A 25325-nucleotide genomic window follows, 5' to 3' on the forward strand; every position below is an offset into this window, starting at 1 on the left:
GATGCATCAACTATATTATTGGATTCCTAAACTGATGTAAAGTCTTTTTGTGGTGGGTTGTGTTACTGTTTGAAGTATTGCACTAGTAATTTACACCTTACCTCTTAAGTTGAGCCTGACTGCTCTGTGCCAAACTACCAGAGGGTGAGCACAGGTTAATTTAAAGTGTGCAATTGACTTACCCTGACTGGAATTGAGGTTCCTGCTTGGCCAGGGTGCATACCTCTGCCAAATAGAAACCCAATTTCTAACAGGTGGATACAGTAATTGCTTTAAAATAAATTTTAGTCCTTCCTGTACATGAAAACTCTTGCCATCTTTTTTCAATAATTAAGTATTAAAAAATAATTGGTAATAGAATGTGCGGAACATGTACTATTATTTAGGTACGTTGGGTTTTTTGAAAGCATTCTCTTTTTTTTCCCCATGAATGTTTTTCTGCCCCTAAACTTCTATCCGGATCTAATCCTATACATAACATTCTTAATGTTTAGTTGTGTGCATTCCCGATATATATCCTAGTATGTTCACAATTAGATACGTAACACCATCTCTTGCTCATTTAACCTTACAAAATGTTTTGGAATATGAACATTATTTAACAAATGTCTGCCGATTTTAAATATACAGCAACGTTTCCACATACAACGATGCTTCTCCGAATTTAGAGACAGAAATGTTGGCTAAGTCTAAAAGCTTCTTAAAGGTTCTAAAGTCAAATGATGGGAGACAGGTGACTATTTTGGTTCCCTGACAAAACCCTTCTACCTTTAATAATGACATATGCATATATTTCTCACATTGGTTTGCTGCTTGTTCGGGTTAGAAAAATGGTGCGTACAGATAGTTGTAATTCCAAAAAAAGAAAACCTTGATGAAAGCCCATTAGAGTAGTGATAGCTAGTATAAAACAGTGGTGTCCAACATCACAATATCGGTCAATGCAAGACTGTCAGAGTAGCTACATGCATTATATGTAAATTAAAAAACCGTGGTTACATTGAAACTCTTATATTTGTCTGGCCATCATGGGTCTGTCTAAATTGGTCTTCTGTGGCATAAAGTCTGATAATAAACATTGGCCCACCTCCACCAAGTGTTAGGCAGTTGCTTCCCTGCTGTCTATTATACTATGGTAAAATCCCTGCTTCCACCCCACCCCTGCCAGTGGCCCACCAAATACCCCTGTTATTACTTGGAGGCTGCAGTTGCCACCTTATTTTCAAAGCTGTCTATGCGTAAAACCAGGGAGGGCATGTATTGAGTGTTATTGTGTCATAGGATCCAAGTTGTACCTTACAATTAAAGGCCGGTATGGCTTAAATTGATCTAAAATTGCTTGTGTTCCTGTTTACATGGGACGTGGCATGGCAGTGCAGGCTGGACTCTTCCCACTGGAGCAGGGCCAAGACTGACTTGCAATGCATATGGTTGTTCGTCCTGGAGTGAAGCAGTGGGCAAAAATAATATGGTCTGGAATGCAGGCAGAGTGATTGCCAGTGACTAAGAATTGTGTAAGCCCTCTACCCATCACTTTGTGTTGGTTTAATGTGATTTGTGGGCTCATTTACGGACTGGGAAGGCTGATGCCCTGGGTCCTAAGTCTATATAGGTAATTTGACCACAAATATGGATTTATTATGGGCAAATCTATCTGTCCATATGCCTCACATTGTAAAAAAAAAAGCACTCTGGTACGGGTAGGAATCATGACCTGAAAGCTCGCATTAGGCCATACTGCCAGGACTAACATCGTGCCAATAAGCCTTGGCTAGAAGTATGCCAGGGTTGGGCACCATCGAGTCTTTGATGCACAGATTTCACTAGAATTATCACCATCATTTATTTTGAAATGTACTCAGTATGTCAGGAGGATTGTGCCACCGGACAGCAAGGGAGTCTTGATAAAGTGGTCAGATCAGTGCAAACTGCGGTCCTGCATGTTGAGGGACACAGAAATCAGGCCCACTCATACACCCTCTTTGACACACATTCAAACACACATACTGAATTCATTTTTATTTTTAACTTTTCTGCACATACCACTTACCTCTGCTCACACTGCACCTTTCAGAGCTCAGATTGCCCCCGTGGTCTGCAGATTCTCTCCTGGTCTGTACATTGTGAGAAAATGTCCTTTTGAAGGACCATCGCCTCTTTTTGCCAACACTTTTTGATAGATTTGGTGGTGGTTTACTGACTCTGAGCACTGGAGTGCTGACGTCACGAGCTCAGTGTATGTGCTCCACTCTCTAGAGTACAAGTGCAATTGGCTAACTCATAATTGGCAGTTTAACTTACTTATAAGTCCCTAGTCTATGGTATTCTGTACCCAGGGCCTGGAAGTGAATTGTCACTAGTAGACCTCAGCACTGATTATGCCATCTCTAAAGTGACAAAGTGAAAAGATGACTCGAGGCGTGTCACTGCAGCCTAGCACGCCAGCTTAAAAGGGCAGGGTACGTGGTATTTAAAAATGTAAGACGTGTACTTAAGTTTTAAGTCCTGGTTTTACATGTTCTGAAAGATCTTTAGCGTCGTTTTTCACTGTGTGAAGGTTGGCTTTTGCTTAGGAAAACACTGGGTGTTGCACACCACCGGCGACCTCCTCCTGGCAGTGGCTGGGACGCTAGCTCCCATGGGAGCCTGAGGGACCACAGAGGTATTGGTGGACTGCTGCAGGCCCTAAACACACTCAAGGAGGCCATCCCGCTGTACTCTGTTGGGTGGCAGTCATCTCCTTGGGAACATGTTGGGAGACAGCCTTGGGATCTCCATGTTTCTTCTCCTTCTTCTCGGAATCCTCTGGGGAGGATTTCTGGGATAGGAAATACTGCCTGTTCCAAGAAGGCACCCTATCCATTACTTCAGTAGGACGTTTGCGGTCCAACTTGATGGTCTACTTTCCTCTGATGTAATTCCTGTCCTGGACCTATATAAGGAAGGGTTTTCTAGTCTCTCCTTGTGTCGCAACACTGCCGGTCTCCTGTGATCTGCTCCTACACTCCAGTCCTTCCTTGGCTCCTCCAAGAATCTTCAGTCTTTTCCTTTTAATTTGCAGTTTATCTCCAGCCATTCCAGCACTTCAGACTTTTCTTGACTCCTTCCGGTATCTGCAGTTAACTCCTGTTGGTTGAGTCCTCAGCCGTATTTCTTGCATCAAAGTTCCAACTGCGCCCAGTCATGTCGTAGGATTTTTGCCCTCAGGATTTTTCCTCCTTTCTGGGGCCAATTCCAGAAGGCTCTTTCTGCCTAGGACAAGAATTCACCTTGGAGATCCTATAACAAACACACTCATACACAAATACAGACTCACCTCAGTTGCTTAGTACCTGTAAATAAATTTGGCATAAAGTTACAGTGGAACCCACCCTCCATGCATGTGTACCACCAATTATGAGATCCAACATCAAAGAATACTTTCCCTCCTTTAAGCATGTAGTCTTATTGCATTTGTAAGCGTAGCTGCAAATTATACTCTTGGGATGTAAAATTATGACTGGCAGCAGTGCACATTATCTCTGGAAAAATGTAGAATCCAGTATTCAGCCTTGATAGACTGAATAGATAGTTAAGTACTCTTATTGAGCATTGGAATCCCCCCGCAGTGATTTTTCGTCTTCCCCACCCGGATTTCGGAGTAAGCCTTTGTTGAACCACAATACTTAAATGAGAATGATGTAATGAGAGCATCCCACGCCGCAGCCATACCACTAGCCACCAGAGAGACCTTGACTGGCTACCCAACAACAAGAGAATTATCTTCAAGTTCCTCATGCACGCCTAAAAAGCCCTCCACAATGCCAGACCTACATAATCCAACCACCGTCTCTCCTTTTACACTCCCATCGGACAGCTCTGATCCGTTCAACATGCCCTGGCCACCATCCCGCCTATCAGCAGGGCCATGGCTGTAGGAAGATCCTTCTCCTATTTTGCTTCAAAGATGTGGAACTTCATACATCTGCACCTCAGGCAATTACCATTGCTGCCGCAATTCAGGAAGGACTTAAAGATCTGGCCCTTCAACTGAACCACAGATCATTACCCCTCCCCACACTCAGGGCCTCGAGAACCTCACAGGTGAGTACTTGTGCTTTATAAGAAAACGGATTGATTGATCGTTGTTTTGTCTGAGTACCCCCTCTAAGAAAAAACAACAACTCAAAACAGTAACAAAACAAGCTTCTTTTCAGGCATGAGCCTCGGAGGATAACCGAATATCCAATTGGGAGTAAGGTTTACAGGTTCTTGTAGTCGCTCAAGGCCTTCTGACCTCCGCCCCCACCCCGGCCCGCTCACCTCTAGTGTAGAACTTATCTCAGGTGCCCCACAATGCTCAGGTTGCGACTGAATTGCTTGGGTCACCAGCCAGCGTCTTCAACACCGCTTACCGTTCCTTCGCTATTGTCTCCGGGTCCGGCGATGTCCCCCGAAGTGCAGCTGTGTGTCTCTGCCATTGTAAGCGGTTGCGAGGCTTCTGGTCCTGTGGGCTGGGTCACCGTTCATTGGATCCCTCAATGCCCAGCAGCCGGCAGGCCTCCAAAAGGAAGAGAATATGGTGGAGTTTGCCATCCATACGAAAAATGATTCGAAACGGGTGGCCCCAGGAGTAGGAAATGCCTTTGTTCGTCAGGTGGGAAGTCACACAGTGAAAGTAGCAGCTTTTTGCAATATAATGACAGCAAAGTCTTGGTACAGCATGATTGTATGCACTCCGAAATGCATCAGTGTTTGTCCCTGGTCTTGGGGAGAATGTTTTCTTTCATGTACACAGACCAGTATTTCCTTCGGAGGGGCAGGCTCTGGTTTCAGTGGGCCTACTCTATGCACTCTGTCAAGCCTTATCGGTCTATCTGACATGGATTCAAGAACATTAAGGAAGAGGTCCATCACGCAGGTGCGGCATACCAGGGGTCTTCCAAAGCAGGTCTGGTCAGAAAGTGTCAGGCTGCCAACAAAGAAGAAGTATTCAGCTACATCTCAGGGCAGTCGTGCAAACATCCCTGATGTCGCAAGTAGAATCCCAAGGCTAAAGGAATGCACCAGCAGTAGGCCTCTGGGTGACTGTGACATGGGTGGGCCCTATTCCAGCTTATCGTGGATATCTGTGCTTGGTTCTGAGTCACCTAACCCTCTGGGGAGCTGATTCCTGATAGGGCTGGGGCGAGGGTGAACGATGGCTTGTGGTGGGGTGGGTTTGCTTATGGGAAGCTGCCCGGTTAGTCTCGGGTCTCACCTCATTGCAGCGCGGCTGCTGTCTCCCCATGTCGCACGTCTTACCACACCTCGCACTGTTCGCCCTCTGGGGCATCCAGTACTCGAGACGCTGATCACTCGCTGAGGCTGATGACGGGTCCCACAGCACCGCTTGAAGAATTGGGCCTAGTTGGATGTAGCATGCTGGTCAGGCCTGGATTCACTTGCGCCACAGCACAGCCACTGCCATTAAGCCTGGCACAGGTCTCCTCGCCTCTCACTTTTGGATTGCCGGGGCCGCAGCGTGACATCAGAAATCTTCTCTGCGGTCTCTTTTGATTCCCTGAAGTCTCTTGTGGTGGAGTGGGCACAGTGCGCTCATACTGTGCATTAAATGGGGTAGTAAACTGGGATTGGGAGGTGCAGGGATGGAGAGATGGAGAAGCGCGACTTACCCACTGGCAATCTTGGCCATGTCCCCGCTGTAATATCTTATGAGCATGTCCTGAAACGTATTTCCATCTACTTGATTGTACATAGTTGTAATTTAATTTTAAGTTAGTAGTGTGTGTAATAAAAGTACCTTTCTTTTTTTCTAAGAATAAGCACAGACCGGGTAATGACTTACTGAGTATTGTGTACCTGGCTGTTGATGTTACTAACCCACGCCACCTGCTCTGCTTCGCTAAACTGACAGAGTCAAGTGCTACAATGGGTACTTGGTACCCAATAAAAAGAAACTTGCAGACATATCTTGTGAAGAATTTGCATCCTCCGCAACTAATATCCAAATTTCTTATAACAGTATTTCATGTGTTTCCTGATTAGTCCTGTTTGCATTGAAGTTCCAGGCTCCAGCTTGACTTTGGAATCTAAGTACCAGCCTTGTGGAGTCTGGACAGGGCTCCCAGTCTTGACCCTCTAAAAAATATTTAGCTAAAAATAGGCAACCTGTAAATTGATGGGCTCCAGGGCCAGAACACAAAACAGACCTTGCAAATTTTGTGAGACTGGTCCCCATATGGTGACTAGTGAGCGAGCAAGACTGACCACTTCAAGGGGGTTTTGGGGTATTGGGTCTCCCACCAAGAAAAGTTGGGGAAAAATGGGAAAAATAGTGCATTCTAAAACACATTTTTCATTGTATATTCAAATGTATTAACTTTTAAAGTATAGTAAATTCTGGCATTACAGTGTAACAGGGTACCAAGTCATACCTACAGACTTTCTTGCAGAGGACATCAATGAAAATACAAATCAGAGAATAGAGGACAAAGGACAAAGAACACAAAAAATAAGACAGACCAATACTACTCATTGTTTAGCAAGCAAGCCCACTGCAACGGGGTTTGGAGAGGTTCTCCACCCAAGATAATTTAGGGGGAAAAACCACAAAAATAGTTCATTTTACAACGCAGTTGGGCCCCGATTCCAACCCTAAAAGATCTATGTCTTATAGAGGGGTTTCTTCATTATGAGAATCTACACATGCAACAGGCAGGAGTTAAGGAATTTACTATCTAATAGATGGAACAAGAAGAGTGAGTCAATGTTTGAATATTTGTGACAGCCATCTTGATCAAAATGCAGTGAAATGAACCATCCATTGTCACTTGTATACCTCTCAGCCCAATGATGTTATCAGGTTAGGTTTGAGGGGCTGGTGACCATGCGGAGGTCAATGGGACATGTTTATTTTACAGGAAGGGTGAATCTGTACAATGCACATCTGCAGAACTTGGCCTTTTCAGAGCTCCTGGGTATTGCATGAGCAGCTAATCCAGTCCAGGTTTTTCTTTGCATTCTAAAACATTCAGTCCTAATTTTATAACTGCATACATGTCAAAAGACCTGATTTAGGTAGGATACTACTGATTTTTAAAGCCAAAAATTGCATTTTTATCAGCTTTCCCCATCCTCTAACATTTGCTCCACCTAAATGGAAGTGCATGGAGAAAATTAATTCCACCTATCTTTGTAGGAAAATCTCCCACTTTTCCATGCCAAATTTTGACATGCATGTAATGGGATAACCAGGACTACATGACCTGTAATGCACATAAAAAGGGAAGTATGAGGTAGTCACACATGGCCCTTAAAAATATGGGAGCTCTGCTTTTTACATTGCAGCACGTAGAACATTATTTTACCTTCAAGGAGATCAGCCTTTTATATTTCCACATAAAAGTGCGTAATGCTTAACATTCAATGGGGAAAAAACATATTTGACCTTTTAATCTCACTTTCAAATAAAACTGTGTGTGATGTATGTCGGCTGATTTTATTTTGGGGTGGTTTCACAAACTCGTGCATCCGAAATAAATAGACTCGACATATATAGCTGTTGACTGCTTTCTAGCAAGGTTTTGAATCATGGCCAGACATCTTGAGACAAGCAGTCTGTCTCACTCTTAGGCACTGTGGGCTTCATTTACAAGGCCCCTGTGCCGCTGCAACGTCACTTTTAATGATGCTCTGGCAGAACACATTGCAGTGCCATATCTACAAGGCCTCGTACAGCTGTGCTGTGTGGCTTTTCATGGCCTTGTACATATGGTATGAGGCAATGCAGCGCAAGTCGCTGTGTTTCCTCACACTGAGATGGGAAAGCGTACCACGGGCGTTGTACTGGGTGTTCCCGCGTAACAAAGCCTAAGCCTCCCAGGGGAGGCAATCGAGAGACAACGCAGAGAAATAACTTTATTTCTCCTTCTTTTTTCCTCTTTCTATGTGTTCAGCTTATAGCAGCACGCATAGAAGGAGAAAATCGTCTCTATCTAGCTAGACCTACTGCCATCCGAGGCAGCTCCTAAGTTTGCCGCCCGGTGAAGGTAAGAACAAGAGGTCCGGGGGCAGTTGGCCGCCAACAGACGCCTTGTTCTCGGGTGGAGGGATGGTGGTAGTCGACAGACATGACTTGCTCACCTCCAATGCCTCACAAGCTACACTACTGCTTCCACCATGGTGCAAGGGTGCCTGCATTGAAACATGTACCTATCTCTGTGTGGCGAGAAGAAAGAATCTGCAACCGTTTGGGAAAAAAATTCTGCGCTAAGCATTTGTTAGATTAATCCCAGCAGGGGCAATATGATTTCTTTGCCAAATTAAGAAGCGCTCTTTAATGAAGGCGCTTGAAAGATGATGAACCTCATTTGTGTTAAGTTCATAAACCAAACGGCATGCAATGTCCTTGCAGCTGTCTTCCCAACATTCTTCCAGTGACCTCACCACATTCTCACCATTCTATGGTCAAGAACTTACCTCAAAACATTCAGTGGTTAAGCATATCACAACAATTTGCATCTCATAAATTTTATTTTTGCCCATAAGGAGCACATAAGTATGATCTGTGGGTTGCCCGATCTTATGTTTATGCACCCGATTCAACTGAAAGACTCCAAATGTTTTCAGGGGTTATTTTAATTGTGTCATGTCTGAAATTGCCTTTGGTTTATTAGAAGTCAATAGGGAAAATACTTTATCCCTATTTTATGCCTATTTTCTTTCCAAGTCTCCCACTTTCCTCTTGTAAAATGTTGGCATGTATGTAAATTGATGAGTGAATTTCTGCAGGTAAATCCTCAAGCGGGTGATAAGGAAAAAATTATATGGACACGACTTCAATCTTCACTTTTCTTATTACATGTACGAAGAGTTGAAGCACAAAAGAGTTGACGCGGACTGCTGGAGGTAGGGGTGCTGAGGCGCAGGTTTTTACGAGCGATGTCCAGAGCCAGTCCGGGGGCCCATGCACGGCTGGCCCGTCACCCTCCCCTCTACTTGCTGCTCTAATGACACCTGCCAGTTTTTGCACAGACTGTGGTGTTCAGGAGTTTCCATCCTCTTGAGTTCCCATGAACTTCTCTTGGTCCCAGCTCTTCCTCTGACACCCTCTCCTTCTGCATGCTATGCTTTTGAGGGAAGGCCCGCCTGCATTGTATCTCTATGCTTGTGAGTGCAAACGAGCAGCGTAGCCTGTCTTTTATTTCCAGATGTCGCAGAAATGAAAGGAACAAAGGTGTGTAGTTTGATCCGGCATCTGAATCAGACTCTGAATGTCGCCCTAAAGCTACGCTGACATAACACAGGTTTCTCAAGCTGGCCAATACTCACTAGAGTCTGGAAACAAATGGTAGCCTGCTGATTTTGTTACGGGGGTTGTTATGGAATACTGCTGCAAAATCGGTCCCCAGTAACAAAATCGCCCCCCAGCCTCCCGGGAAATGCCCAGTGCTCAGTACTGCCAGTCTGGCCATGATGGGTCCCACTACCTCACCATTTTCATGGTTCTTCAACTGTCCATTAGATATGGTGTAACCACTGACTGTGTGCTAGTGGAACTTGCATTGGCCCCTTCTGTGCACGATCTGTGCTGGTGTCTCATCCGCCGTCTGGCCACCGCCTTTTGTGCAGCTGCATTCTCACACCTCCAACTGCAGACAAGCAGGAATGTACTCCTGGAGTGCAGGCCAGGTAGTACACAGCACTATTGGTTGCGGGTTTAGGATCCCACAAAAATGTGCCATCCCCTTCAAGGGATAGTCCAGGCAACAGTTGGGGTGAGGTGAGGAGATTTCAAACACCCGGGAATTGCATAGTTGCTAACTGTCCCGTTTTTGCAGGGACAGTCCCGGCAAGTTGGCGACTGTCCCCTGTAATAGTATAGCAGAAACTGTTCCTCTTTATTACACACAGGTACACAAACAAGAACTTTCTATCTGCAGAAACCCTGTGCTGTAAAGTGTCCTGGGAAATTGTTTTCGAATGTTGGCAACTATGGAATTGTAGTCTTTCAGAGCTGCAAGTGCATTTGAAGCATAAGCTTATGGAGCTGCGTTGTCTGCTGACGAATGGCCCAGCACTTCAGTAGAAGAGTAATGCTGAAGCCACAACAGTAGATGGTACCTGCATCAGCCTAGTATGTGTCTGCCGTTGCCAAAACACAAGGACTTGTAGCAAAAACTGAGAAGGTTTGGGAAGCAGACAGGTGCCACTGCTGGAAATACTGGGCTCAGGGAGTTAAGTCTCTTCACAGCCATCGGTAGAAATCCGAAAGTCTTAAGTTTGAATATCAGCAGGGCATACTCAGCAGTCCTTTCTCCTGAGGTTAGTGAACTGAGCACGCTAAAGTGTTTAATAGTTAAATCGATATTAACTGAGCTTAGAAATGCCACAGGTGCTGTATAATGTGCTGCATGAAAAGCAAGATATTAGTTATGCATGTTTTGCAAGACCTTTAAAGGGTATGCTCGCCACCTCTGTATTCCCCACTTGATGAAGAAGAAGCTTTTAGAATAGTGCTAATTTTGATTCCTTAGTGACATCTTGTGATCAAATTGTAAGAAAAGTGCTTGAAGGAACGAGTGAAAAAACTTGCTCAAAACTAAGCTAATGATTTACCGTGAGATACTTATTACTCTAGAAACCTTTTTCCTGGCAGGTGCCTCTGTAACCTCACCCTGTAAATGCGGATTGTCCTCACTATGGAAAGCTGCATTGTAAGATCAGAATATTTCAAAAATATGGCAAATATCTACTCGTGGTTATTTTTCACCTAAATTCAGAAAAAGGTGTTCTAAGTGAAGACTACTCTTCCCCTAGATTCCTAATAAATACGGTTTGATATACTTTCACATACATCTCAGAACGTTTTAGCTTGTACCCGAATACTACAAGTGTTTGTGGTGTAGTAAGTGTAGGCAAATGAACCAAAATTCCAATTCCTAATTTTCGCGAGGATTAAAGTCCATATTCCAACTTTTTCGAGTGGGCAGGGCATTTCACTACGCGAATCAGGTCCTATGTTATTATGTTAGAGCGTTTGGTTGATCACACAATTAATTCTTGTGAATAAATCAAAGAAATAACACTCCAATCCTACAGCCTTTCCAGCTGCAATACTTCTAGAGAAGCCATGATCTTGGTGTAAGGGTTTCCATTGGAATTGTTTCACAATGAACTGTGTCCTAATGTAAATAAAACACACTGTTTTAGAGCCAAATGGGAAGTCTGGTTTTGTTGTTTCTAGTAAAATCAAATCATTGGCTAAAAGTGGAAAAAACTTGAAGCGAGTGTTACATCCTGGTGAATTCCTCTATATATAAAAGGTAAGTACATTGCCAGTTTGTTATTTATATTTATTATCTGACTATATCCTTCCTAAATTGCCTTTAAACATTGCTGCTGCCAACTCACTTGCTTCTCCTGTTACAGTGCAGTGGCGGAATAATAAAGATATCACCCATCCATCAATTAATCAGCATTTAAGTTGGATAGTTATGTCCCTTATCTGTGCATATTCAAATAGTGTGTGTTAGACTTAGCCCTTTCTACAGGGTCATCCCCAGACGTTTGCCTTCACCCTCCTGTTTTTTTAACCTATTTTTTTGTTGGTTTTAGGACTCTGCACACTTTACCACTTATAACTTGTGCTAAAGTCCTTTAAACATGGTGAATTTGGCTCACACTCAATTGGCATGTTTAATATACTTGTAAATTCCTAGTAAAGTGGTACTACATGTTCCCAGGCACTGTAAATTAAACGCTATGAGTGGGCCTGCAGAACTCATTGTGCCACCCACTTAAGTAGCCTTTTAAAACATATCTCAGACCTGCCATTGCAGCCTGTGTGTGCAGTTTAACCTGCTATTGTTGCCTAGCAAAATACATATTTCCCAAGCCTAAACCTTCCTTTTTAATATATATATATTGTCACCCCTAGGGTAAGCCCTAAACAGCCTATATGGCAGGGTGCAGTCTATTTAAAGAGTTGGGCATATACTTTTATTAATATTTACATCTCCTGGCAGTGAAAAACTCTTAAATGTATATTTCACTACTGCAAGGCCTACCTTTCCCATAGGATAACATTGGGTTATTGTATTACATTTAATAAGTGATAACTTTAATTTGGTAGCAGGTATGAATGTTGAGTTTAGTCAATAAAGAATTGAAATTTAAAACCCTCTTCATTAGTGACCTCGTCTTTTAAGTCACAATACTAAGAAATGTAACTTTTCGAAAGTTGGCATCTTCTAGTCCCCACCATTTGGTGCCTGCATTATTTATTATTAATTACTTACGAGCATACGCAAAAACATTATCAAGAATTCACAATGCCAGTAGGTCTGGCTTTTAAATGTAAGTGCGTCCTCAGTCAATTATGGGTTTAGGCATTCAAAAGTCATTATACATGCACTCTGTCACTCAGCGTTCATGAATCTATTGATCCACTGACTCATTCTTGCATTCATCCACTTACACAAACAAAAAATGTTCACACACAAACTCAACAACAAATGCAAGATAAATTAAAAGAATACATGTAGGCTGCCTAAACATGGCAGGCATATGCTTGCAATAACAAGACAAATTAAACATAGCAGAATGTTGCCGTCTTGCAATGGTATTGTACAGAGTGTTTTCATTGTTTTGAAGTTCCAGTGTGGAACCAATATGTTGGCCATCTCAGAATGATAACACAGTGAAACTATAGACAATACTATTCCATGGCAGTGGCCTTGTCTAGAGTTAAATTACATGCAGACTTTGCTGAGCACCTCAGTAAAGCCACGGTACCACTGTGCTACAGAAAAAAAATATTTTTCATTTGACCCTTAGGGTATCCCTCTTCTATGCCCCCCCCCACACACAAGTCCATGGGCCAGTGTACCCCTGCCCCCCTTTTTCCTTATTTTTATTTGTTGTCATCACTGTAAAAGAGTTATAAAAGGGAAGCTGCAACTTTCTCTTCATGTTACAACTAATTAAATCACATGTTTTGAGCTCAGTGCACTCCGCTGTAGTAGAGTGTCACTAGATATCTATAGATTTTGAACTTAATTTCTTTAAAACTCCTGAACAGATTACACCGAATCACAAACAGACATTTTCTAATAAAGATGTAGCTTTCTACAACATCTAGTGTAATTCTGTTCAGCTGTTTGGGCTGTAGCAGTCTTTAAAGTTCCTATGGGAAATTGTTTGGGAAAAACGCATTTTGGGACCCCACTTTTTCTCAGTCCCTACTTAACAGATCACACCTCAACTTTCCAAAAAAAGAGCGGAGGCGTTTGAACCTTTTTTTGGAACAGTTCATGAAGATTTGTCAAATGGTGCTAAAGTTATTAGCAAACCAAAAAATCTATTTCCTATGGAAACCTGGTCCTAACTATAACTACATAATGGCAACTGCATAGGGAAAACCATTTCACTGGGTGACATTAACTCCTGTCATTTACAGTACTTAGAAGTGGCAAAAATGTGATACTGATGTGCTATATAAAAGCAAGTTAAAATGCTATATAAAAACAAGTTAAGATGCTACAAAATTATTATAAGCAATGGTCACAAAAAGCCTCAGTCTGTTAGGCCATCTGCCTGTTTTTTAATCCATTTGTCCCTTTTAATAACACTGTTGAAATGGTTATGACCGTCTGTGAAACACTTGGTCCTGGGCCAAGAGCTGCATAAGTTAGTCCAATGGGTTTATCTAGATTGAACTAAGGAGCAGTCCAATTCAGCGGTCTACCTACCTTTATACTGATACCTTAAAAGGTAGTTCTATACCAAGCTGTGGGACTGAATACCAATACCGTAAATACAGATAAAGTCCCACAGTACTGATTTCTTTGAACTGGCTACTAGTGCAGAAATTATGCATAGACAAAATATTGTGCATAACATTTTATATTTCAATCACCATTATTGATAATAAAATCTATAAAATGGAGGGAGTGTGTACCTCATCAGAGATGTTAAGGGAACACACAAAGAAAGCTGTTGAAGTTAATTTTATTTTTTGAGGCTCGCACCTCATTTTGACACTAGAATCTTATTCTGAGCACATTATTCCACCATATGTGTTATTCATTGTTGTCAGTAGTATGTTAATAATAAACATTTAGCAAAACTATTTAAAGCACAGCAGACAGCTTTTTCTGCTGACAAATACCACTAGCATAAAAACATTTATGACTGGTGGCCTGCACTTCTCTTACCCAAGGTGTTGTGTCCGCCCTTCATAGCCTTCAACGTGCATACTTTGTCAGTTGAGCGCCATGCTGCAACGTGCCAGCTCCTATGACCAGTCCTGTCTAACCCGCACCTTGGTGTTCTTTCCTCTTCAGGTCTCTGTGTGAGCATTCCAAGGAGCGCTGCGAGTCTGTGCTCGGAATTGTTGGGCTGCAATGGCCGGAAGACACAGACTGCACCCAATTTCCAGATGAAAACAAAGACAATCAAACGTGCCTGATGCCTGATGAAGCTGTAGAAGGTACTGAGTTTTCTCAGACAACAAAATACACATTCAGCCACTCTTCTTTCTCTACGGTACCCTAAATCGTAGAACTCTTCTCATAAAAAGTAGGGAAATGGTTTGTTTTGAGATTATTCTAGCTTGTGATCATTAAAAGTATATTGAACATACAAAGTTTATGCTTTTGATGACAGTACAAATAATCGGGAACAATTGAGTTCGATTTTCTGAAATTTCTCATTACAAAATGGAACAGGTACCATGATCTCAAAAGTCGTGGGCATTACAGGACTGCCACACATGCCATGCCAGAGCTGCGTTCCATTTGCAAGCGCCCCCACAGCTATTCTATGCATGCACACTACCTAAGTATGATAAGACTCTCCAAAGTAGACTTTTCCCAAATATTCAAACACTGAATTTAGAATGCCCCAAATTCCTTACCAGTAATCTTAATTAAGTGCAGTCCACCCCTTCCTTGTCATAGGCCTTGTGAGGGTTACCCAACCTGGGAGACAGCAACCGTGCAGCCCTAGTGTTACCATTATTGTTAGGTCGAGCATTCGAGACCTTTAGTAATTTCTCATGTTGGCTTAAAGCCATCCCCCTGCATCTGATTTGTGTGTTTCAGTGAGTGCCCTTTAAAATCCTTGCTTGCTAGTGGTCAGTCCTGCCTCTTTGTCCCTCCTTTTTTTCTTCAGTTCCTACCAGGCAGCAGGGACTTACTACTGTCTCATTCTGCTATTGGTCTTTAAGTGTTCTTAGGGGGACTCTTTTAGTTCTTGTTTTCTGGTCTGTTACTGTCTGCCTGTGCCTTTCTGTCTCTTCGCTCCTCTGGATATCTCAGCACATTTGGCAAATGTTAACTCTTTCTCTCGGAGCATCATGCTGACCCTTGATGATAATATCTGGGCCGCTCAACATGTTTACTTAAAGGAGAAAATGTGGCTCCGTCGTTGTTAAAGTTAAAAATACCACAAAAAACAGGTTATCGATGAGCAGGGTGAAGAGCATTGTGCTCCTTCCCAAATTTCCATGGCACAAGATTTGTTTGGGCTAATAGCCTTGTTCTGCTAAGAACTGCTCTTGTTTTTATGAGAGTAATTTGTTGAGAGAATCTTTCAGCCTGATTCATGAAGCAAAATTGCGAGCGCAATAGCTGCGAAAATGCTATTGCGAGCGCAATTTACAAAATCGGTATTCTCGAAGAAAAGTGCGAAATCGCAAACACAGAATAGCGAAATCACTAAAAGAATCGCAGAATCCCGGCAGTAGACCATTAGCGAATCAGAATTTGTGAGAAACCACGGATTCTGCGAATAAATTAGCGAATTCGCAATACAATCGCAATCGGTAATCATGAAAAATCGCAAATAGTGAAAAACCCCAAAATCGCTGTTTGCGAGGCGCAATTTAAGGACAACCCAAAGCAGGTGGTAACAATCAAAGCCATTGTAAAAAAAATTTTGAAAATCCGTTGCCCAATCAGTAACAGGTGCAGGCCTGACCAAACACACTTAAGGAGATGCAGCATCAGCATAAGGAGTCTCAGAATGCCAGGACTCTACATGGTGGTCAGGCGGCGAAGGCTACAGCGAGCAGCACGGAGGAGACGCAGAATCCATAACAGGATATTCCGCCAGCGGGTCACCCTGCTGGGCCAAACCAGAGAGCAAATATACGCAAAGTACCGCCTGAATAGGCCAATGATCATCAAGCTAATTCAGGACCTTGACCCCCTGATGCAGCACCCAACAAGGCGGACCAATGCCGTGCCCACACATGTCCAGGTATTGTGTAGCCTGCACCTTCTGGCCTCCGGGAGCTTCCAGGGGATAGTTGCGGCTGCTGGGGGGATATCCCAGCCCACCATGTCCCGCTGCCTAAGGAGTTTCCTAGACGCAATGCTGACCCAGCTACACCACCACATCAAATTTCCCACCAGCCAACAGGATTTGGATGAGACCAAGCATCAATTCCACAATGTTGCGCATTTCCCACATGTGATAGGATGCATTGACTGTACCCACATCCACATCTGCCCACCAGCTGCAACGGAGTACATGTACCGCAATCGCAAGTCCTACCACTCCCTCAACATCCAGATGGTCTGCAATGCTAAGACATACATCACGGACATAGAGGCACAGTACCCGGGGAGTACACATGACTCCTTCATATTCCGGCACTGCGGCCTCCACACACGACTGGCCAGGGGAGACTTTGGTGAAGGACACCTACTTGGTAAGTACACTTGGCCCACAATGTTACACTGCAATGAAGTAGCTGCGCTGCACAGGCACTCACCCTCTGCTCCTCTCATTCAGGTGACAGTGGCTACGCCCTCCGTGAATACCTCCTCACCCCATCCCTCAACCCTGCTACACCACAGCAACGGCGCTACAATCAGCGACGGCTCGTGGAGGGAGTTACGGTGGGGCAGGAGGGTGGGGAGGGGGAGGGGCAGGGTGGAGGTTGCTAAAAACCGGCATATGGATAATTGCAGGTAAGTAAACAATTTAATTAATAAAACGAATTTCGTAGTGCGCCTTGCATCGCAAAATGCAATGCAGTGCGAGCTACGAAATTCGTTTTATTAATTAAATTGTTTACTTACCTGCAATTATCCATATGCCGGTTTTTAGCAACCTCCACCCTGCCCCTCCCCCTCCCCACCCTCCTGCCCCACCGTAACTCCCTCCACGAGCCGTCGCTGGCTACAATGTAGCACACATACACACAAGGAATTGCATTGAGAGGACATTTGGGCTACTGAAGAACAGATTCTGCATACTGCACAAGACTGGTGGGGCCATGTACTACAGTCCTGATGTGTGCTGCCGCATTGTGGCTGTGTGTGCAATACTACACAACATTGCTACCAAGCACCGGATACCTGTAGAGATCTCTGGCAGTGAGTCGGAAGGGGACGACCGACCACCTGCACATGTGCATCATGCACGCGGGGAGAACCCAGCTGAAAGACACAGACTCCGCAACCACATCACAATGAATAGTTTCTAGTGCACCCACTCCCCTCACCCAACAAATCACAATCGCATGCCAATGGAAATAATGACAGGAGGCCGATGTACGATGCTAGAATAAATATTATTGTTGAAGGCACAATAATAATGTAATTTTGCTATTCTTTACATGCAAGCAGTATTGCGCCATACTGCTCCAAACAATACACAGGACATGCTTGTATCATCAGCATGTCCCTGCCAATGTACATTAAAGTCAAGTGCACCTCCGGCGCGCGGCACCCAATCGCCTCTCTGGCTCTTCCTCCGGGACGGCACGTGACCCTGCAGTGGGCCTGGTGCTGCGGCGTAGCACACCAACCTGTGAGGCAGACAGGCTGCTGACACTGGAGGTGCCCTCACTGGTGTCGTCCCCACCGACATTGCCTGGCCCAGTAGGATGTAGTACCAGTACGGCACTGGTGACCTGCTCCAAGACTCGTGCCACATCCTCGCAGCATTGCACCATCTGCTGCTGCATAGCCAGGGACCGTCGTGAGAGCTGGGAGGTGGCATTCCCAATCACATAGTTTGAGCGGGTGTAGGCTGATAGCTGCGTAAGAAGCTGGCGGTAGCGGCGGCGGGCAGTGTTGCGCTGTGATATGAGGGCCGCAGTGTTAGCCTCCATGGCAGTTGTCATGCGCTTTATCCTGTCGGAGACATTTGCGACATTGCGGCCAATGTTGTGGAGCTGGAGTTGTATTGCCCCTTGCCGTCGTGCCTGCAACTGATGGATGCGCAGCATCTGGCGCTCTATGCTGAGCCCTGGCACGCGCACAGCCATTCCCCTCCTGCCGCTGCGTGCTGTGTTCTGCTGGCGAGCCCTGCCATGCCTGCTGTGCTGGCTGGCCACAGTGGGTGTGCGCACTGTCACCGCACTAGCAGCACCAGATGTAGAGGGTCCCGCTGGTGGTGGAGTTGTGGTTGTCAATGGTGCTGCGCCTGATGGTGCTGGCGCAGATGGTGGTGCCCTGGCTGCGGGGATATGTGCAGCGCCTGATGGTGCTGACGCAGATGGTGGTGCCCTGGCTGCGGGGATAGGTGCAGCGCCTGATGGTGCTGGCACAGATGGTGGTGCCCTGGCTGCGGGGATAGGTGCAGCGCCTGATGGTGCAGGATGTGTGGCTGTTGGCACCTCCTCTGCATCCTCTGGTGCCTCGTCAATGAGCAGCCTGTCGCTGTCACACGTGCAGTTTCTACATGCATGCTGGCTGGCATTCCCTGACTGGCTGTGGCATTGCGTACTTTGGGACATGTCTGGCTGCATTGGGGTTCTTGTACATTGTGGGCAGACTACATGTCCCACAATGCTTCTGGGCATGACCTAATGTGCATGGATTGCATGACTTGGGATGATTATGGGAGGCTATAGGGTCATGGCCATTGTTAGGGGACAGGGTCGCAGTCGCATGCCACTTACCTTGGCTGTCTTGGGTGGGTCGGGATGAGTCCAGATTGATGACCCCTATGCACGCCTCTCGCTCAAGTGTGTCCTCCACGCGGTCCTCCAAGGGGGTGTTGGGAGGGACTGTAGGATCTCCACCTCCAGTAGCCAGCGTCTCGCCCAGCCTCTCTGCCACCCTCTCCTTGGCACGACCTCGGAGGTCGTACCACCTCTTTTTAAGCTCCTCGAGCGACCTGTGTGTCACGCCCACAGCGTTGACTTTTGCGGCTATCCCAAGCCAGAGTCTGCGTTTCTCCGCCTCAGGCACCCTCCTGGAGTCCTTTCCAAAACGTTTTGGGTGGTTATCAACCACTCCGTCAATCAGGTGCTCCAACTCCTGCTCAGAAAATTTGAGCTTCTGCTTGCGCCCGGTGTCACTGGGCCCTGGTGCTGCATCCTCTGCCATTGCTGCAGTCACAAAAGTAAAGGATTTGGAAGTTTGAAGGTGTCCTGGAAGGAGCTCTGTGAGATGCAGCCTCGAGATCAGCCTCACTGTTCTGAATGGGGGTGGAAACTGCCTGCTTCCTGGTTGTGATGTCATCACTGTGCTCTAAATGCGACTTCCCGTTTTTGCGATCTCGCTAATTGCGATATCGCATTTAGCGATCTCGCAATTTGCGATATCGCAATTCCTACACGGATTTTGACGGAAATAGCGATTTATCTGCGATTTTTTAAAATCGCTAACGCTTTTTGCGGCCGCGTGCGAATCGCTTTATTTTCTCGCTAATTTTGATGAATGCCGGTCTGCGATTTCTAAATTGCGATTCGCTGTAAATCGCAATTTAAAAATCGCAGAATTCGGTTTTCATGAATCAGGCTGTTAGTTTCTCTCCTCTCTACACAGGAGGGCAAAGTAACAAACACGAGCAGCTTTCAATATAGCAGGCATGCAGGCTGTCAGTTCTCGTTTTAAAGTGCATTGTAACTTGTTAATAATGCTTACTATTAATGATAAACAAAACAATGTAATCATTCATCCCAAAACGTACCTGCTTGCTTTGCAATCATTTGTGTTTATTTTGGAAAAGCATACACACGATTCACGGAGCTTTTTATATGTCTCGCCTGAAAATGCTCCCAAACACTGCAAGACTGAGACGCTACCTTCTCCCCCCCCCACCTCCCCTCGCCCCCCCCCCCCCCACCACCACCCTCCACCTCCACAGACGTCGAACAGCTCCGGAGCAAATGCTTTGAAAGCGTTTAGAGAGTTGGAAAAGGAGTGTGTAGACACATTAGTTGATTTGTTTCTCGTGGGGAAGAGAGACAGCTACCAGCAGGAGGGAGGGGTTGCAGAAGAGGCCGGAATAGTTTCTAGTTCTGTTGTGAAAGGAGAGGCATAGCTGTAAAGATTGCTATCACTCTCCTGAACTGCATTTGGGAACATCAACATTCAATGAATTTCCATAAATCACAGGATGGGAAGCTTCCCACCAAGACAGGACCCTACTTTAAAAGCTGCAAATAAGTTTGGTATTTACAAACCCAGATCTGGTGTTTGTTATGTTCATTGTAGTCTCTCTGGCGCCTTGTAAATGTAATGTAAATGTATAGGCATTTATATAGTGCACTACTTACCCGGAGGGTCCCAAGGCGCTTCGACCGCTGCGAAACCCTTCCTGGCTTCCCTGAGAGATGGTCCCTTAATGGGTATCTCCAGGGTGAGACCAGGCATCCCCGGCGGTCTGGTGGGGCCGTTAGTGAAGATGAGGCAAGCTACTGCCCAGAGTTGCCGAGTGTGAACGCTGATCAGAGTGGGCACCGAGGCGAGAGAATTATCGAGTCCGCTGACCCTGGTCCAGAAACCTGCCGCGTCGGGAATCGAACCCTGGTCCCTGGCCGTCCTCTGCTCTCGGGTCTGCCGCCTCTAACCCATTGGGCAAAGTTCGCGCAGGACAAGACTCCTTTCATTCATTCATTCATTCATTCATTCATTCATTCATTCATCAAAAGTGACCGTGTAATAGAAAAAATGAAAACGTGATGCATGTTTAATGCAAAAGTTTAAATAAACTAGGAGATACTTTTTGCAAGTTGTAAGGCAGGGTATCTTTCTGTTGTCTGCTAAACTATCACAGTCTTTGCATTCTACGCCATGTTTATACCTAATGAAAATGTATTGGCTTGTTTCTTTAAACTTTCATGTTTCTGGGTGCGTTTGTGCGCATTGAAAGAATGTGTGTCTCTCTTCTAATTGGTTTTTTGGAAACGTGTTTTACAGCGCATCTGAAAAGCAGCATGTCTTTTCGTCCTTATTTATATTTTTAAATTGCAAACCTTACATATGTAGAGATATTGTTTAAAAATGTGTTTAGCAGCATACGCAAGGTGTGCAATTTGAAAATGTAAATAAGAACCAAAAGACACGCAGCTTTTCTGATGCCCCGAAAACATATTTGCTAAAACTAATTAGAAGAGAGACACACAGCCTTTCAACTAGCACCATTCATTTAGTCATCAGACAATCTGGTTGGCGCTATAGAAAAAAACATGAATAAATAAGATATATTAAATAGTTTTATGTTAACCAGCATAGCTACTACATGTGTGTAGATTGGGCAGTCTGTAAGGCCTAGCATTGAAATATCTGGCGTGAAATTTGTGTTCATAAGTCAAAGGCCTGTTTCTCCCTACTGGAGCCTGTGCTTTTTCACCTCGAATCAGTTCTCCCCCATTTTTCAGACTATCTCGACTGTGAATTAGGGGCACCTAGAAATCACTTGCTTTATGCTGCATATTTTACCTAATCACCATATGGCATCTGTGATCCACATCCTGTTTAAATAATGCCTTTTAAGGGGCATTTCTTTTTTGTATCAGACATTTAAAAAGAGTTCTGCAAAAGGAAGTAAATATGGTATTTTAACATGTCACTTAAAGGCCTTGGCTCAATATTAACAATAACACGCCTTCAAATGGGGGTCCCACAACAATTGCCACAAGACAGTACCCCAACTTCCTCGAGTGAGGGAATAGAGGGCAACAAACATGACGGTGGCGCTAACAATAACAAGTGCATAGCTTTTATTGTCTTGCTTATTTTAAAGTTGTTTTTGAACTTGCGAGCAACACCCTTAAATGCTTTTGAAAATAACTGCCACACCTGTGTTTGGAAAAAGGTACTTGGATGCTAACATCACTGAATACTGGAACATTTGTTCAAAGTTTTGCTTGTGTACTCTGTGTCAAACACTAAAGATGAAAGGCTGAAAGTGACATTTGTTCTTGCGCGTCTGCTCTTTAACATTAGTGCACTCCCAAGAGTGCACGAGCATTAACTGTATTATGGAGTCACTTGCATACATATAGTCAAGGCGTTATAAATAAAGACAAACTATAGTATCTGGACATACCAATAACAAGTGGTGCGTAAACACACACTTTGTACTTGTAGTCATTGCTTACTAGAAGCAAGGCTGGCAGTTACTGCACCTCTTTTACGCATAGCTTTCAGGTATTCAAAACACATAAATAAAAGGCATTGTCATTTACATTGCCAATAGCTCAAACTCTCACAAATGCGAGATCTATTGCATTGCAAATGCTTGTTTTAACCTAGCTCCTTCGCATGCCATGGTAGGAATATATGAGGAAGTCCTGCGAGACACAACACACCAGTGCAATACAACCAGTGGGAGAATGGACAGGAAGAAGGACTGTCGAGAGGAACGAAAAGGTCTCAATGGAATGAGGACTACCTGTGTCACAGCCCTTATCTTGGATGGCACATCAAACAGAGAAAGAGGTTCATTGACTGACAGAACACACAGGGAAATCTACAGGGAATATACAGGAAGGAGCAATGCAAACATAGCATAGAGAACAACGCCAAACCGTTTTATCCCCAGGTAATACAAATTGAGGAGGCAGCCTCACCAAGGAAGCTGCAGCAGAATAAAACAAGCATTTGCAATACAATAGGTCTCACATTTGCGAAAGTTTAATCTATTGGCATTGTAAATGACAATGATTTTTTTTATCGGTTTTGATAATTAACACATAAATAAAAGGCATTCTCATTTACAATGCCAATAGCTCAAACTCTTGTAAATAAGAAAACTAAACCATTTCAAAAAAGCAGCCATCATTGATATGAGCTGCATGGAAAGTGAAAGCACACATGGCGCGCTGAGTGTGGCAGGAAAGCATGTCGTGCCTGCAGTAGGAGAAACTCATTAAAGAAAATAGTGCTTACAGACTAAATAAGACATACCGTGTAACAACAGAAGTAAAAGGGCCAGTCCTCATGGGAGGTTACTAATGAAGACAAGGCGGTGCTAAGGAGGGACTAACAAACCTATTAACGAATCAGAAGTCAGCATTTGGAAAGGACAGTGACATAAGCCAATGGAAATATGGGCGGAGAGTGGTGGGTAGCTTCAAGTCCATACATGAACACAGCAGAAAATGCTAAAATCTTTGTGATATATACATATTTCTGAGTATTCAACTGTGCTTTGATGCTCAGTGAGGTGAGATACAAGGTTTGTGTTTTTCTATTTTTTATGAGTACTCATTGCAAGTTCCGGAGTTTACATAGTGTTTTAGGTTTTAGGTTCTATTACTCAGGCAGTCTGCATCGAGGTATTTTATACTGTAATGCTTTTATTATATATGGTTTTCTTTAAAGTTTTACAATATTTGTCTAGAAACGTCACCGATGGGATGTGTTTGTAAACTTAAAAGTAGTCTCAGTAGCAAAGCTTATTTATGGCATGCAGTTTATTGTTAACCTTGTCATCTGGCTGGGAAGCTATGTGGAACTTTCTTTCGATGGTGGTCATTAGCATCTAAGGTATTTTTTTTATGATATTGGGCCCTTCGATTGTGTGGCGTCAGTACCGTGCTAACTTGTGGTTTTAAAACTTGAAAAATCCTATTACTCCTTGGTCATGCCAGTGCCATAAAACTACGAGTCAGTCAGGCACGCTACATAAAAACAAGTCTGAATGATAACGAACACTCTTCAGGCACTTCTTCTCATCTAAATATTTGCTTTGTCTCTATCTGCCAAAGTTTCCTCATTTGTCAAAGTTCGAAGGCTGAGAGGGTGCCTCGGTGAGTGGAGTGCTCTCTGTCCATACAGGCAACGTAATCGAAATGACAAACCCTTCGCCGTGAATGTGAACATCTCTTATTGGCAGCGCCTAAAAACGTGTAGTGTAAAAGTCTAGGTAAGAAACAAGCTGCCGAAAAGTGCTAACACCTGCATTATGAGCTATATACGTGGCCACTGAAATTATGCAGTAGTGGAGGACCCAATTATGCAGCAGGAGAGGACCAAATTATGCGGCAAGAAAAGGCAAGTTATGCATTATAATGCAGAACATTTTTTGATAGTGTTTCTTGAAGATTGTCTTTTTCACGTTATCGACTGGGCAAAGGTTTCACCACATAGTACCAGTTTAGCCTTCAAATACAGTGATAAGCAACTAAAAGATTACCAGTCAACCTTTGCATACGGCTTTACACTACACTGCATGGCAACACAGGTTGCTGTGATTTTGGTAACTTTAGAGCCATTTGAGCTACAAAAATGTTTTGTTAAAATCTGCAGTTTATACAGCAGACAACAGATTATGTGGCAAAGGCAGCATATCCATAATTATGCAGAAAAGGCTGAGACTGCAGAATCAGAACTGCAGTGGACCTGACTATGTAACATAGATAGATGTTCCCTTAAAATTAAGATGAAGCGAGGATTACGAAATAAAGCCAACCCCTTCCAAAACTACCCAGTAAGGTTAGGCCACATCGCACGACACTAGAACAAAAACTCCCTACCCTTAAAAATGGGCTGTTCATGGTTATTCCAAGGAAAAATAGGTCTTAACACATTATTGAGGTAACTTAAAATAAAAAAACAAACGAACTGTATCCATTGCAATGCCATTCATAAGGAGATATTTAATATAATCAGCGATGTGCAACATGCAAGGGTATGTATGTATCACAGCAGATGCCTGCAGGGCTGTTTAGTGGAAGTGCCACATAATTTCCCTTGGCCCTACAGCATGATTTAGTCAAACCGCCAGCCGAGCGCGGTAAGACCCTACAACATACCCCAAAACACACGGTGCAAATCACACAACTATGGCGACGACATCAGAACACCTCAAGGTGGCTCTTCAAGTATTCCCTGAAATGCCATATGTAACTTTGTAAACTGTACAGAATGCTTTGCCAGAACTCTACCAAACGTACTGAACTCTCCAAGCACTACACAGGGCTGCAGGAGATCCGCCACACCAGCCTTTTATGTTAATGGTCCTGAGGTTAAGCCAGAACCTTGTACACAGGTTACACAAAGCACGCGCAAGGCTCATGTGCCGCCAGGCACTGCTTTCACGACAAGGTGTGGCAGTGCTCAGCATACGGCAGGATGATGGTGGTGGGG

The 25325-nt window shown here is 44.2% G+C and overlaps 1 protein-coding gene across 1 annotated transcript in view; it reads left to right on the plus strand.

Annotated features, from left to right (window-relative positions):
* CORIN (corin, serine peptidase) overlaps positions 1 to 25325 on the plus strand; it is a 1855778-nt gene that overhangs the window by 1417415 nt on the left and 413038 nt on the right. The window contains exon 12 of the mRNA XM_086962682.1: positions 14328 to 14473. Coding sequence (XP_086818808.1) covers positions 14328 to 14473 — 146 coding nt within the window. The remainder of the gene's footprint in view (positions 1 to 14327; positions 14474 to 25325) is intronic.

This window comes from Lissotriton vulgaris, chromosome 3_1 (genome assembly GCF_964263255.1).
Source record: "Lissotriton vulgaris chromosome 3_1, aLisVul1.2, whole genome shotgun sequence".
Lineage (NCBI taxonomy): Eukaryota > Metazoa > Chordata > Amphibia > Caudata > Salamandridae > Lissotriton > Lissotriton vulgaris.